General features: G+C 50.3%; 4 protein-coding genes across 4 annotated transcripts; 2 read left to right on the forward strand and 2 right to left on the reverse strand.

Moving 5' to 3' along the window:
- Positions 1-310: 310 nt before the first annotated feature.
- Positions 311-6,065, reverse strand: IAR55_006311 (uncharacterized protein; the record flags this gene model as incomplete). Its single annotated transcript, XM_066949395.1, has 8 exons — positions 311-524; positions 657-937; positions 1,013-1,655; positions 1,723-1,946; positions 2,022-2,147; positions 2,238-2,357; positions 2,426-3,685; positions 3,747-6,065. The coding sequence occupies 8 exons, from the start codon at positions 6,063-6,065 to the stop codon at positions 311-313; spliced, it is 5,187 nt and encodes a 1,728-aa protein (XP_066800403.1).
- A 580-nt stretch (positions 6,066-6,645) lies between these two features.
- On the reverse strand, positions 6,646-9,391 carry IAR55_006312 (uncharacterized protein; the record flags this gene model as incomplete). The annotated part of the gene is made up of 12 exons (XM_066949396.1): positions 6,646-7,062; positions 7,118-7,254; positions 7,321-7,520; positions 7,627-7,688; positions 7,768-7,903; positions 7,956-7,981; positions 8,044-8,133; positions 8,198-8,465; positions 8,536-8,548; positions 8,610-9,142; positions 9,219-9,266; positions 9,327-9,391. The coding sequence occupies 12 exons, from the start codon at positions 9,389-9,391 to the stop codon at positions 6,646-6,648; spliced, it is 1,995 nt and encodes a 664-aa protein (XP_066800404.1).
- A 561-nt stretch (positions 9,392-9,952) lies between these two features.
- Positions 9,953-11,909, forward strand: IAR55_006313 (uncharacterized protein; the record flags this gene model as incomplete). Its single annotated transcript, XM_066949397.1, has 11 exons — positions 9,953-9,979; positions 10,033-10,068; positions 10,189-10,234; positions 10,315-10,369; positions 10,467-10,537; positions 10,597-10,679; positions 10,736-10,811; positions 10,881-11,127; positions 11,212-11,329; positions 11,394-11,747; positions 11,841-11,909. The coding sequence occupies 11 exons, from the start codon at positions 9,953-9,955 to the stop codon at positions 11,907-11,909; spliced, it is 1,182 nt and encodes a 393-aa protein (XP_066800405.1).
- Positions 11,910-12,367: 458 nt separating this feature from the next.
- Positions 12,368-15,150, forward strand: IAR55_006314 (uncharacterized protein; the record flags this gene model as incomplete). The annotated part of the gene is made up of 6 exons (XM_066949398.1): positions 12,368-12,516; positions 12,631-13,046; positions 13,214-13,683; positions 13,812-14,014; positions 14,125-14,849; positions 14,918-15,150. The coding sequence occupies 6 exons, from the start codon at positions 12,368-12,370 to the stop codon at positions 15,148-15,150; spliced, it is 2,196 nt and encodes a 731-aa protein (XP_066800406.1).
- Between the last annotated feature and the right edge of the window lie 813 nt (positions 15,151-15,963).

Genomic DNA, 15,963 nt, shown 5'->3' on the forward strand with positions numbered 1-15,963 from the left:
TTAAAGTACGGGCAGAAATGATCCTAGAAGTGTACCGTGAACACAATCACTGCAGCTTCTTGCCCAAATTCCTTCATGGCGTTCCATTTATTATACACATCTCTGACGAAACCAGAGCTCATCGAAGAAACAACAGTCTTCCAAAACAAAAAGTATAAACAACGAATAGGTGATATGTAATTGTCCTTTTGAATGATCGCGAAACAGAATACTGTATGTACAATGTGAATCTTCGTGAATGGTATCTTCTTCTGAAACCCCTTTACCCTCCACCCACATCTTACCCGTTGAAATTCACTGATCCCAGAACTCATCTCGTCTTCGATGCTCCCATCGCCACGGAAACAGGTCTGACACCACCCTTGATCGGTCCAGATCCTGAAGCCTGTCTTCTTGCTTCCTTCGCAAGGCTGGAACTCGACGCTGTTCGTCTCGCCGATCTTTCTCTTTGTCGAGTGGCGAGTAATTCGGCCCATAATGGGTTCGACGGGATTTTACCAATCAGTCCTTCGAGAGTTGTCATCCTACAACCCGTTCAAATATCAGCGACTGTCTGTACGTTCAATAATCCTCCCGGTGATTATATGTGCTATATGGGTCCTCCTTCCCGGTGATCGTGATGCAGTCGCCTGCCAAAATAGCCTCTTATCACTCACCAAGACTCTTTCGCTGCATCTGAATCTGCCATGAACTTGATCCCTTCATCATCTTCCCCAAAGACAACCTCGAAGGTCCTCGGTCTCACGCCGAACCCTTCTTCTGACCCTCGCGGTCTCATCGTCATACGACTCTTTGGTGTACCAGGATTCTGATCCGCATTCAGATCAATCACGCCAGTTGCTTTGCGGAGATCTATCTTTGTCACTTCCTTCTTCGTGACTTCATTGATGGCGACGAGATTCCCTCCGATCAATTTAAACAGACGTCGTTTAGGGTGCTACAGACAGGATAGACAAATATCAGTATCGTGCATGTGCATCCACTGTTGGTAGCCCCGTATCGTCCGACTCACCGTACAATCCCCTCCTTCCTGTGTCAAAACACCCTCATGGTACTCATGTTCGTGCCATGCATGATGTCTCATACCTCTCAAACACTCATCGATACATTGAGGCATCTCATCAGGTTCCAGTCCTGGAATAGGTGGAAGTCTGAAGATCTGCAGAGTGACTTTCGCCAGCTGTTTCCTTGCTTGACCCCCTGTTGACGTCGTGCTTGCGCTTGCGGCCGAAGATGCCGGTCTACCTGAAGCGTCTGTGGATCGTCGGTCCGGTTCACCTTTGAACATTGCGAACATTGGATAACGAATCTCTAACACTCTCGCCTCACAATTCTTGGCGATCGGCTTGAAGGCGACATGGGTTTTGGCGATGGTGGAACTGCCAGGTTGAGCGAGATAGTTGACGATACTATCAGAGGAAGGTCCAGAGCTAGCGGGAGGAACAGGAGTTGTGGGACGCGAGTCCCGGCCTGGTTTGACTTTACGAGGCGAGCTGAACAACGACCGGAAGCCATGATGCGGTTTGGCAGGAGAAGCAGGGGTGATGGGTCGACCACCAGAGCCAGGGTTCGATTTTTCATGGAGGATCTTCAGGATGTGAGGATCTCGACGGATGTCGAGGCTCAGAGAGAATTCGAAGTTGGGGTGCTCAACGCTAAGATGTTACCAGATGATCAGCGATCTCGTTCGTCATGTCCAGGTCCCCAATGCTGTACACTTACAGACTAAACTCTTGGTTGACCTTGGCGCCCTCCGCCAACACGGAGTAAGGTGTACGGATATAGTCAATCCCATTATCCAATGTGATACAGAAGAAAGTCTGCTGGTCAGGTATGGGGACTTGGAGTCCTTCTATGCCGAGCACTTTGACAAAGATAGTTCCAGATGCTTTGCCAGAGTCAGCTTCTCGAGCGCGCATCGCTCTGATAGCAGCAGCATGTTCGTGCTGTAAAAACTCAGCGTCAGCAACAAGATTATAGCCAATTCGAATTCTCCATGACTAAAGTAGAGCGCTACGTACCAGATCGGAAGGCCGTCTCAACGATTTCCACGCTTTACCTGAATCGATGTCTCCTGCTTTACTGTGTCCGACTTTCTCGTGGTAAGAAGCTCTGAAGACAGGCTTCTCTCGGACCTTGTACCCTCGCTGATGGGAGAACGAACTTATCAGCTTGGCATTTTATCTTGTAGCCACACATCTCCCGTGTTTGTAAATCAAGTTTGAACGGAAACTCACGTCGGATCCAATATTGGACATCTCCTCTCGGAACGCATCCAGGATGGACTGTTGATCATCGTCAATACCGAGGGTCAATCTAGGATTCTTGCCCATCGCAGAGCATCTGAACGTCTTCACCTATGGAAGCAAAAATCAGTATACGCTTTTCTTCCAGATGGACATGGTAATTTCGGTACGCCACATACCTGCTCAACTTCTTGATCCGCATCTCCCATACTCAGGCTTCTCCGGCTCCTTCTACTCCCATTACTCATTGCACTGACCTTCCTTGCCTCCTTTTCCCTCCTCTTGGCTATAATAGCCTCTTCCCTCGCTTTCATGCCCTCGCCGATGGGACTCGGTGATCTTGCTCTGGCGTTCGCAGAGGTAGCACTAGCGCTTCGAGTGTTCTGCAATTTGACCGGTGGAAGTAGACCTTCCTGCTTCTTCGTATCGGTGTTCGGGTACGGGTTTCGGAGGATACTGACAGGTCTCGCTTCTATGTCTTTGGCGATGACGGGAGGAGGCGGCATTTCCGCTGCGATGCTTCCGCTGACTTCTCGTTTCATTTCCATACCCATTGTCAACCTATCCAATGCAGATTTTGGCTCCTCGATTACTCCATCTCTCTCATTCTGCTTCAACACATCGTGAGCAGATTGCGTCTGACTTCTAGGTCGCATCTGTGGTCTGTCTGTTGAGAGGGCAGAAGAAGCTTGTCGGGTAGTAGCATCGGTGGTGTGTGCTTTAGTCATTCGAGGAGCGAGGGCTTCGACATCACTGGAAGATGGATCAAGAGCAGGCGACTCGGCGGGAGGAACGGGCAAATCCTTATCTTTCTCGACAGTAGAGATAGGTCGATCAACTGGGACACCAGCACCATCCAAATTGGAAGGTCGTCTCGACAAGCTGCCTTCAGCGATCCTCTGTTGGATCGTCTCTCGGATCATCTCCCTGGAAATTCGTTGTCGCACTTTAGTGGTGGAAGAATCTTGAATGCGAGTATTGGAGCCGCTTCCACCAAACTCTGATCGAAGGGAGGCTGACGAAGCAGACGCAGTCATAATGCTATCGTCCGCTTTCAACGGCGCCGTTTCCACAGTCTTCGCCAGAACCACATTCGCTAATTTCAACGAGTCGCCTGTCTTGGTTGGCATTTCCTCGTCGGCCTTGAACTTGATCTCCTCGAAATTAAAGTTAAAATCGGGCAGACGATGCGGACTCTCAGTCTTATCATCGCCTCGCGTGGTGTTGCGAAGGACCGGTGGAGGGGTCAAAGGTCTGTCTGTTTCAGGTGAGCTCTCTCTGACCGAATGTCCATCAATCGAAGGTTGTTGTTCTTCAATTTGAGGCTGTTCGACCGCAGGAGGGTCCTGAAATGTAGCTGGATTGCTGTTGAAGAAAGGAGAAGTGGCACCAATGAAGGGCAATGCGAAAGAACCTAGTCCGAGGTCAAACTTGTTCGACTGTGCGAAGCTCATGTCAGCATCATCCAATCCTCATAATTCTCATATTGCGGTCACTCACTCGCTTTTCCGCGACCTTCTCCTTCTCCTCATCATTCTTCACAGGACTGGTGATAGGACTTGGAACGTCGATCTGCGCTGGAGCCGGAGCTGGAACCTTTGGCAATCTCCTCTTCTCCTCTTCGACTTTAGTAGGAAGAGGCACTGGTGCTGGAGTGATCCTCTGCCCGAGCTCGAAACTCGCATCGAAAAGCATCTCTCCTGTATCTCCTCTCTGTTCCTCTTCTGACTCCGGCTCCTCATCGTCGTCTGCCCTCCTTGAAGCCTCTCTTGTTAGATCCTTGCTGATAGCCGGGCTTCTTGGCATACCCAATCCGAGAGATTGCGTAGCCAACATCCTCGCAGCTTGAAGTCTTTCGATATGGCTTGTTCTCCCGAGCGGTACCCCTCCCTCATCCCGTTCCTTCTCGTGACTTTGTAATGGCAGGACCTTGGTAGCGGTTTGGATCGTGATGAATGGGTCTGGTATAGTTCCAGCTTGGTGAGCATGAGGAGGAGCGATGCTAGAGGTAGCGAAAGGATCGTTGTAATCGTAATACGATTGTGGTCGACTTTGAGGAAGCGCAGGTTGCGCAGCATCGGCGTTGAGGAGCATCTGGTGCTCTTCGTTATGAGGAAGGTCAGGTTGTTCAAGAGGGGACATTTCGGCCATAGGAGGAAGAGAACGAGCCAAAGCAGCTCTCTCCGCGTGATGGGTTCGACAATAGGGAATACCAGCATTATCCGTCTCTCCAAACATCTCGCTATCGAAAAGGGGAGAAACATGGACAGAGCCACCTAGACTGGGAGTCGAAAGGAAAGGTCGATCGCCGTCATGCTCGACCGGTTCCAGCGGAAGTTCGAAATCGGATTGATCTTCGAAGGCAGGGGTATCCATGGTGGGTGGAGAAAATAGGCCTTCTTGTATGAGAGTGTCCATGAAAGCCGCCGTTGTCGACTCATCACCCACCGCACCTTCGTTCTCCTCAGTCGTCATGGGGGATGAGGGATGTTGAGGATCGTTATTGACGACCCGCAGTGTGTGATTATTGTAATCCTGTGCTGCAAGGAAGTCTTCCATACTGTCGTCTCTTTGAATACCATCATCTACCCAATTCTCAGAATCTTCAGCATCCACTTCAAAGCTTCCATCGGCACTAGGCTCAGCGCTTATCGTCTCGAACTCCTTGACGTCGGGAACACTCTGGAAAGTGACCGTTTTTCTGGTTGGACTATCGGGGCCAGCAGAAAGATCGCGAGGACCCCGGAGACGTCGAGAGGGAGTCATTGCAGATTTGTGAGGTGTAGGCGTCGCAGTAGGGTCAAAAGGTCCGGCTGATGACGCACGACTGAGTGGAGAAGGCCCAGTAGAGATGCCGGGAGCGAGCAGGGGCATTGCGACAGAGCGAGGCGGAGAGGGGGTAGGGGAATCGCTGGTGCGAGCAGTGGTCAGTTTGGCGTTTGGTGAAGCTCGTCGTTGTTGCTGTTTGCTGGCGGATAGTCGTCGCGGTGAGGGAGAGGAGAAAACATCGTCCATCTCGACCGGAATAGACTTGGGACTAGGACCGGCAGCGGAAGGACTCTCATTGGCCTTGGTACTTGCCGACGCTGACAATCCTCCTGATGGGACTCGTTTGAAAGGAGACTTGCTGACAAGATTTCCCGTAGCAAGACCCTTCAGTCCCATGCTGGATCTTGGCACCCTTTTGCTCGCTCTAACGTCGGGAGATTCGTTCTCCTTGCTGCCTGATACTCTTCTTTCCAGAGAAGGTTTTCTTTCAGGAAAAGCAACCTTGACCCTCTCTGTTGACACTCTTCTTTGACCTGCTACTGCTGCTTTGCTACTACCGCTGGCCGAACGACTTGTGGAACGAGGCTTGACAGCGGTAATGCCAAGTCCTATAGCTGGTTTGGCGGTTGATGCGACACCCACACCTCTAGCACTTGGTGGTGTTTCGCCCAAAGTTCTCGCCGTCTTTCTCTCGTGGATAACTTCCTTCTCCAGACTCAATCCAGCTGCTTGTGCTCCTTGGACAGTAGTCGGCGACTTGAAGGGACTGTTGGAGACCAAACTGTTCTTGGTGACATGTTTGAACGAGCTGGACGACCTTCTCGGTTCACTGGAATTGGGATTGGGCGAGGTGGATCCGGCATTGGGAGAGGGTTTGAGCGGCGAAGTGAGCGAGTCACGCTTGTTGATTTGGAGTGGTGACCATCCTTTTGCCGATGACGAGATGATGGAGTTGCGAGCGGCCGTACTTGCTGAAATGGGAGATTGTCCTGGACCGAGTCGTAGTCGAGAGGAAGGAGAGGAGGGATGAGAATTCGCAGTTGTCGACATTGTGTATAGCTAAGATGAGGATCCTACTATCAGATTTCGACAAGTTCCAACAAGTTCGGATGACGCACGATAGAATCGATATCAGACCACGACGAATATCAATCAACCCTCCGGGGTCGGTCCCTCCAGGCAATGATCCTCTTTGTCGGTGTTGTTGATGTTGATGTCGATGTCTACCGTCTGTCGAAGGTCGTGAAAAGGCCAATCGAGTGGCGATTCGATCTATATGAACGTCTGTCTGTGCTGTGTCAATGTTGCAATGAACGAGGTGAAATGAGCAAAAGTGATATTTGCAGTATGGGTTGTTTACTTCTCAAGCCTTTCAGTGGATTCAAACCCTTGTCCTCCCCTGGAAAATCACAGCGCAACAGAAAAGGCAGCCGCGCGGCAGGGGCACTAACTTCGTCCCATTATATCACCGATATCTCCGAAGATGTGGCGTTTCATATTTCCACAGCGTTTTGTTCCAACCAAACAATCAGGCCTCTGTGTGTCCATCGGTTACATGCATCTGTTACATGCAGGCGTATAAGCAGTATACAACCCAGACAGTTTGCATCTACACACAGCCTCACAGGCTCTATAGATGGCCGCCACCATTCATTCTGCCTTTCGCTTTCTCAACCAGGCCCAATGCTCCCTCGCCCGCCACATCACTCAACACTTCCATCTTTCCAAACTCAACTCCTAATCCCTTCAACTCCTTTATTAACACCTCCCTATATGCAGCTTGTCGTATCACACCTCCTCCCATGACAAGGCCCGCTTCTTCCATTCTCCTCTCTTTGCCTCCGTCCATAGGTTTGCGTAAAATTTGGCTCACGAGCGGTGCGATGGAACGCGCTAGGCCGCCGGTGGCATCTCGCATCGCCCTGACAGCTAAAGGATCTGGTGGGGAGCTCATGAAAGATTCCAATATGGGTCGAGATAATGAAGCGACGCGTAGTTTTCTCTCGTTCATTGCATCAATCACTGCTAAAGTGGTGTCGAGCTCGTACTACGCCGTCTGTCAGCTGTGCTGGATTGCAAGTGGAGCAGATTTGTCCACGTACCACTTTCCCAATGACCTCTCCAGTTTCTGCCACCTCAAAATGATCTCTTATCTTCTTCGCTAAGCCTCCTTTCACCTCTTCGCCCGCATCATAATCGTCAACAGCATTCCGGATTGCGCATCGTCCTAAATCGTACGCTGTCATATAGGTTCTCAGCGAGATGCCTTCGCTGCTTCCGTATAGAAATGACGCAGAACACCCACCAGATCCTTCATCCCCCAGCAGATAACCCATGCCTCCTCTTCGGGCCACTTGTACCACCTCACCGTTTCCTCTTATTTCGAAGGCGACCACCACCGAACCGGTCCCCGCTATCACCGCGACACCCCATGGACAATGATTTGTAAGTAACGCGCCGCCAAGAAGATGAGCATCGTTCAGTATTGATACAGATTGGCGACCACTAGAAAGCAAATTAGCACGCCAACACACGGGAAAAGCGATAGTAGTCGCCTCATTTTGCTCACGCTGCCGAATGCGGAAGACAACGAGAAGGAAAAATTACTTACAAGAACGGCGCCAGCCTGTCACTCATCCTCCGCTGATCCAGAAGCGTATCGCAGCCTGAGATCTGTTGCATCGTCCCTGGTAAGCTCACGATACGGATAGTCGTACTAGGTGTCACGTATGAGAGCGAACATGTGACTTACGCCAATCCAGACATCCTCGAACCATACTGTAGAATGGCTGCTTCCATTCGTCACGGTCCCGCCGTTGACAGTCTTCACTCTCGTCGGATTACCTTCAGGAAGTTTGGAAACAGCTTCAAGCACTGTGTTCACGATACTATTCGCGCTATCAGCTCATTTACACCACATGGTGTCACAGTGATACGAACGTTTCATAGGCAGTTTCGAGGCCAACCTGTCACAAGACAATTCAGTAAGAAAACAATGAAGCGTCACAAATTTGACAAAGAGACTTACCTCTGCCATATTCCCGGTACCTCCTGCAGCTCTAGCTACGATTCCCTTCGAGGACGACGCGATGGCTACATCTGTCTTCGTTCCTCCACCCTGTCTCGCATCATCACGGTCAGCATTGTACATATGCTGTGTGTACAGAAACCTAGTCTCTCACGTCGATGCAGACGAACAGATCATCGTTCAATCCATTGGTTATTCCATTCGTGATCCCATTGACCTTGGGCATGGCTGTATCTGGCTGAGGCGTACCGGCGACCTTCTGAAAAGCGACTGTACAGACTGTCGTCCCTGCCTTGCCACCAAACGCGAAGGACGGGTGAGGTACACTTGAGCTGTAAACCGCGTGGAACGCAATTGACAATAGTAATTGGGCAAGGAGGAGTAGAGGTAAAACAGACAAGTTAGCGCTTGATTCCACTTGTCTTAACAGATTGGGGACATGCCGTGATCACTATGGTCTTGACTGGTCTCAATGCCGACAATGGTACTCACTGATACTGAAATCCTGAATGGACCGAAGTAAATCAGCTTCAAGTCGAGCAACGGCCAGATATGACCACACTCACCTAAGCCATCTTTCGTATATTTCTTCTTGATTTCCTCCTCTGTGAAATTACAGCTGGTGATTAAGAAGAATCCGCCTTCTTTGACCAGTTTCGACATTCTCTCAGGATACACTTGACTCGGTAATCTCCCACTCTCATCCACCGGTTCGTCCGACAGACATAGAGCATCAAAAGTGCCTTTGTCCATGACGAGATCCCATTTCTCTTCCTGTCCAAATTCCTTCCTCAACAAATCTTCCACCCGCCATTCTACCTCACAAGGATTGATCACCTCCTCGTCTTCGTCTATCTCCTCTTCTAGTGTTTCTCGTCTAGTTTGTTCGATTGATCGGGCCAAGACTGCAGCGGAGTCACAGTAATCTATCCCAGTGAGATGGAAGGGCTGAGGACCCTTTTCTGCTGGCGAAGTGAGGAAGGAGAGAAGGAGTGTACCGTTTCCTGAACCGCATTCGAGTATTCGGATAGGTGTAATGGAAGGCGGGAGATGTTTGACCGCCCATTTACGCATTTTCGATACAGCGGTCTCGCCAAACCTGTTGAAGGCAGAAACTCCAATGATCAGCTTGAAGCTCTTGGTCGTTCTCGTCCAGCCAGAAAACTCCAGCTTACCAGACTTCGCCTTCATCTCCCACATCCTCAAAGACTCTCACTTCGCGTCTGCGTGATCATTCGTCAGCTTGGTGAACAGCACAGTCAGCCGTCAATCCTCAACCTCACTCATACACCATATCCCAGTGCTCTTTCGTGCCGAGCTTGGAAGGCGGTAGCTCATCGTCTGACATGTTTGCTATTGATTCTCTATATCGGACAGCGGAGACGCCGAAGCAGGTGGAGATAAGCTGAATCTATGGCTGCTCTACTTGGTGAGCGATGTCTCTAGTTGTATGAACTAGATTGCACAGAACAAACGGACAGATGGGAAGGCGACGACCGTCACAGGGTCAAAAATTGCAGACTAACAACAGCTGGGGATAGCAAATCGGACGAAAGTAAAGACGGACACCAGATCGGCGAGTGATGGAGAGTGGGTCGCTGAGTGATTATACTCACAAAGAGGTAAGGCTAACAAAGATACAAGCTGAACTGAAATCCGGCGAGGTAGCCGAGTATCTATCTCTACACCTTTTGTAATTTCAGCTGGCGAAGGAGAGAAAGAGCGGAATCAATTTTCGCGAGAAGGCGGAGCTCCATGTTTCTGACACGTGATCGTTTGGGATGAGATGGCGATGACCGACGTGAATTGGTAGGTTACGTGTCGAATGAACGAGCACCACTTTTGTAGATTGACCATTGCTATCTGTACATTCATTATCCTCTCTGCTTCATAACGACAATCTAGCAGCATGAACAACCCACTTCTCTCTATCCAGGTATGCTTCCCCTACGACTGCAACGATTGTCCTTACTAATTACTGACATGCAGAGTCAATATTGGGCCGTGAGGGATTATCTGTCTCCAGTGAGTTGCCACTCGTCTACCGGACCTTCCGTCAATCTCCACGCTGTCTGTCGCCCACCTGCCGCTTTCTTCACTTCGTTCCCAAGCGATGGCTCTCTTATTCTCACACGTGTCGCCCAGGTATTACGAGAAAGCAAGTTCAAAGAACACGGTCGAATCACACCTGGTATGTTTCACTGGCGCACGGCGTCATCTCTTTGTTCACTGATATCTGGTTCCGACGCTCATGTCATGTCATGATTGCAGAGGAATTCGTAGCAGCAGGCGATTTCTTGACATTCAAGTTCCCCGTCTGGCAATGGTGAGTCGCAACTTCCCATCTTTTATAGCTGAGGAAGTGCTGCACTGCGATCGGCGTCGTGACAAGTTTTCAGCTGATTGCACGCCATGCGACGCAGGGATAAAGGAGATCCTTCCAGAGCACGAGACTTCCTTCCGGCAGACAAACAGTATCTCATCACTCGAAATGGTAGGTCATCGCTGATAAAATGGTCGACACTATGAGGGCTGACTTGTTCTGCATTGCAGTACCATGTCTACGACGAGCGACAGCTGTCAATTATACGGATGCGGACGAAGATGCGGAGAAGCTGATGTCATTCATGGACGAAGTAAGCTACTTCCAACCTCTTCGATGAATTCATAGCTAACAACACATCCATGGCAGGCGGACGAGGCCCCTGGACCAGATGGAAAGCCAAGAAATGAGGACGAGGATTGGGTGGCAACGCACATTGGAAGAGGTAAATACGTCTCGTCTCGTCTCGTTCCCAGCTTTCTTCCATGCTGACAAAATCCTCTGGCTTGCGTAGTTCCTCAGAACAACCAGACTACAATGGACGAGATCCCCGACATGCCCGACTCACCTTCACTGTCAGCGCAGGGCAATGCACCGCTAGCAGATGGCATGGCAGGATTGAAATTGACCGATGGGAAAGATGAGAAGCTCGACGAGGGTGAAATACCAGATATCGATGATATACCGGATATGGACGATGAAGGTGCAGGACTGGAAGATGAGGATGATGAAGCGGCAGTGAAGATTGTCCACCCGTCCGAGTGAGTGCGATGACTGAATCTCATTTGTCACACAGTGCTTGCGCGTTGTCGTGATTCTGCTGCTGATGAATCATCTTGTGGCAGAGCCGAGATCAACAGAACCGCTGGACAAAATCTTCTCCAGGTCAGGACATATGATTGTCTGATCACCTACGACAAACATTATCAAACGCCCCGGTTCTGGTTGTTCGGTTACGACGAGGTATATCTTACATTTTTCTGTGTCGTTGTGATTTTTGCTTACAGCATGTACAACATTTTCACAGAACAAATCACCTTTGACGGCTGCTCAAGTCTTCCAGGATGTTCCTGCCGACCATGCTTTCAAGACCATGACAATGGAAGCATTCCCTCACTCCGGTCAACAGCTCGCTTCGGTACACCCTTGTAAACACGCCAGCGTGATGAAGAAGTTTATCGACCGGATGGAGTCTGCTCAATCACAAGGGCAAGAGCCTCCAGCTGAGCTCAGTAAGACTGGAAGTGTTGGAGGGAAGAAGAAATGGGGTATTGGAGGTATGGTCAGGAAGGTCACAGGTGGTGGACCGAAAGAGGAGAAGGAGAAAAAAGAAGAGGGAGAGGGGGAAGGTGGTGTTCAAGTGGACTTTTATCTTGTCATCGTGAGTTCTCACTGTGACATACATAGCTATTATCGCCGGGTCGGACACAACCGATTCTCAATTCTGTCGGCTGACGCTCATCCACCATTGCAGTTCCTGAAGTTCATCGCGAGTATCGTTCCAACTATCGAGGTGGACAGTACAACGTCGACAGCGCTGTAAAGCTTTACCTATGAGGATATATTGTCTATACTTTTTCTGTGTGTGGGAGAAGATCTTCAGCGAGGGCGATGTATGAGTCTCGGACCACCTGTCGCAGCGACCGGTCCACAGATGCATGAAAAGTACCCACTGCTTTTGTGATCACGAAAACGCGTCCTGTCGGTCGAAAGCGAAACGCGGGGGAGAGTGAGTGGAGGCAAAGACGTCATGTGAGACAGAGAGAAAGAGGACATTCTGTTGTGAATTGTCTCCAGATTGCTTCCCGCAAACGGAATCAATGGACCGACCGACCCAAAGAGATTATTGCATGCATACGTCTCTCTCTTCAGAGGCTCTCTCTCTCTGTATGACTCGTTTTGGCATACTTCCTCGTCGTACTTTACAGGCTTCCTTCGAGGATATTGACTGTAACAAGTGACTGCTTCACCGGTTCCTGCCCCACTGCCACTCAGCACAAAATGACCTCTGAGCTTCGAGATATCCATATTCAACCTATTCATCTTCCCTCAGATCAAGACATACTTCGACAGCCGGTGGGGAAAGACTGGGGCTCAGTTCGACATCTGGATCTGACAAATTGGAAGACACTCTCCTTTGTGCGATACAAGTGGGTACCAACCTATCTTCTGCTGGAACCGCCCTATTCCATCCATCGATCATCAGCGACAACTGACCTGACAGACTGATTGACCACCCCGTAACTCATCTGAAACTCCAACAGACCAACATGGATCGAACCTCAACTACATGCTACCCTCATCTCTCACCCTACCAGCATCGCTTCCCACCTAATCCTCTTAAAATCGCCCGATTGGAAGACCACCCTCGTGATCTACCCTATCTCTACACTCCATATCAATCACAACCTCGAAGTCAAGGAAGGAGGCGTGATCACATCCAATGTCCGACGAGTCATCCCTTCTTCTTCGTCTTCTCATGCCGGAAATGACAAAGTATGGGTGATGTGCGGAATCGCTCGAAACAGGGTAGAAGAGCGGAGATTGGTGGAGAGAGTTGTGAGAGCGGCAAGAGGGGTTGTGGGAGGTCGTGAGAAGGGTGCCGTCACGGGGGAAGAGAAGAGAGATAGTGTGTGGGATGCACTGGGGATATGTACCTGGGAGAGCTTCAGGTCGTCTGGTGAGTTCAAAACGGGGTTGGATTTGAAATGGTCTTAGCAAAGGTCGTTTCAGAAGACTTGGCACAGGGCCTTACCGCTGTTTCCGCTAACGTGCTGCAGCGAGCATACCCCAACTCCGAAAGAAAAGACGCTGACGATTGTAATCCTGTGTCTCCCTGTCATCCAGACGGCACTCGTGCTCGACCCACTCTCGACCTGCTACTCTCGCTCGTCCCTACTGACTTTAGTATCAAATCCTTCCTCATAGATGACGGATGGCAAGACGTTCATACGGCTCCGTCTCCTCATCCGAACTCTCCACCACGAGGCCGAATGGTATCTTTCAATCCTTACCCCGACTTCGGAGCTCCCATGTCCGACGTCATCTCCCAGATCAAGGTCAAGGGAGTCCAGAAAGTAGGTGTGTGGATGACCCTTCAAGGATATTGGTTTGGTCTCGAACCACACTCGGAGATGGGGAAGAAATACGATGTGGTGGAATACAAAGTGGGGAAGGGGAAGATACAGAGAGGTGGAGTGGCAGACCTGGGTGAGGAGGAGGGTGAAGGGATCTGGCTACCTAGTGTCGAGAAAGCTGGACAGTTTTGGACAGATTGGTTTGGTGAGATGAAAGGGTGGGGAATAGATTTCGTCAAGGTGAGTCCCAGTAATGGGTCCCATATTTCTGTTGAAACGTCCTTTTGGACTGCCTCGCCACATTTCTCATTTCATGGGGAGTTCGTTCAGGTGGAACCGTCGTGGGTCTCGTTGACGCTGCATCGCAGGTGGACAACCAAGCGTTCCACGAGACTCCCGTAGGACCCGGAGCACTCCATATCCACCAGGCACTCTGGTCGGGCATGCTGGATGCTCTGAGCAAGACATGGGGTACTGAAGCAGTTATTATGTGTATGAGTCACAACGAGAGGATGCTGAATGGCCCCGGGGGACTAGATTTCGATCGTCCAGGCGGTGACTTGTTATTCCGGTGAGTGAAAGAAAGTTCCCGGGATCTCACTCTCCCCCCGCAATTGTATCCTTGAGCGAGAGCTTCACTCTCGGTTGATGCAATGCACTGACCTCTATCATGTACTTTAGCAACTCGGAAGACTATGCTCTAGGATATCCGGAATGTCATACCGATCATATTCACCTCAATACATACAACACAATCCTCACCTCGCACCTATCTCTGATCCCAGATTTCGACATGTTCGCCTCATCTCCGTCATCCCTCCTACCCATCTATCACGGTCTACTGCGTTCCTCCAGTCCCGGCCCTGTGCTTCTCTCCGACACGCCACATGTCTCGTCGGACATCAAGCTTCTCGATCGTCTCACTGCCAAGACAAAATCTGGGGATGTCAAAGTCGTCCAAGCAGTCCGTCCGGGAAGTGCATTGAGCGGACGATGGTTCTGGGACAATCTCAAAGAGGGGAGAGATGGCCCTGCAATTGTCGCCGGAACCAAGTATTCCGACTGGGGAGGTATCATCGGATGTTGGAACTCCCATGATCCGAGATCTGGAGCAATCGCAAGAGACAAGATAGTCTATAGGGACGTGGAAGATCTACTGGACCTATCAGAGGATCTGACCGCGGGGAAATATATACTATACCCCATAGGTCTTTCGCGATATGCTGCCGCAGCCAGCTTATGCGATGCGAAGGGCGGCGAGGTGGAGATAGAATTGGGTACACATGAATGTGAAGGTGTGGTCGTGAGTAAGATCTGGGATGTGGGCAAGTGGAAAGTGGCCGTCTTGGGGATGTTGGACAAATTCGCTTGTTTTGCTGGGCTCAGCGAGATCAGCTCCACGGACGGTGAGCATTTTCTTTTTTTGTATCGTCTTAAGGGGACAGGAGCGAAGCTGACATTGATCTGGGCACAGATACGATCACGTTGCACTCGACTTTTGCCACCAAGGAACTCGCCATCTTGATCATGGGAGATGAAATTGGGAAACCGAAAGTACGGGCAACTGTGGACGGCAGTGAAGCCAGAGCTGAAGCAAGAACAATCAGCGTGGGGAATGACGAGGGAGTCGTCGTGTCTGTAGAAGTGGGAGAAGAGAGGGTGCAGAGTGAAAGCAAGGCTTGGGAGGTGGTATTCAGATGTGAGTAGGACAGGATCGTTGCAACGGCAATACTGTAGTGAGACGAAAGCAATGCAGCACTGCGAGTTCTTGTTCAGCACGAGCAAGAGTAATAAGGTCGACTGGACAGTCCGGCAACGAGAGTACCCATCATTGTCCTGAGCAAACAAAGACTGCACTCGCCACAGAAAATAACATCGTCATGCTGTGTTTTTTTAACTGTCAGATGGCTGTACGACATCTCAGAGTTCGATTCTTGACATTTCGGTTCATCCTTCACACTACGAGCCAGATCTTCTACGGTTCTGCCAATTCGCGCCAAGAACCACTTGCACTGTTCCTTGAAGACAAGCCACATCTCACCCGTATCGGCCGATATCACGTTCTCCCTTTGAACCAGAGGACACAGCGACGACCGCGCCCGTAAAGTCAGAGTGAAACCAAGTCGATTCAATCTGGCTCTGCACGAGAATCAAATCGGCTTGTGTGTGCGTTCTGGTCCTGTATGCAGCAGAGTTTGAGTGAGATTCGGAACTGTTTGCCACTAACAAGAAGGTTTGACTGACTGGGTGCAGTGCTTGGGAGTGAATAGAGTATTGTCACATGCTCGCGTACATCGGGACCTCCGTCATCCTATCCGTCGGGGGCATCGGTGAAACCGAGACGAGAACCGAAGGTACCCTCTCTCTCTCGTGCCGTGTGACTCGAGTATACATAACGCATATAAACCACATCACCCAGCTGCCATGATACTGTTTCTGATATCTGACTTTCGTCTACAACACGAGCTTTCTTAACATTACAAACTCGCCGCTCCAACGACAATTTACAATTTGACGCCA

Source organism: Kwoniella newhampshirensis, chromosome 13 (assembly GCF_039105145.1).
Source record: "Kwoniella newhampshirensis strain CBS 13917 chromosome 13, whole genome shotgun sequence".
Taxonomy (NCBI): domain Eukaryota; kingdom Fungi; phylum Basidiomycota; class Tremellomycetes; order Tremellales; family Cryptococcaceae; genus Kwoniella; species Kwoniella newhampshirensis.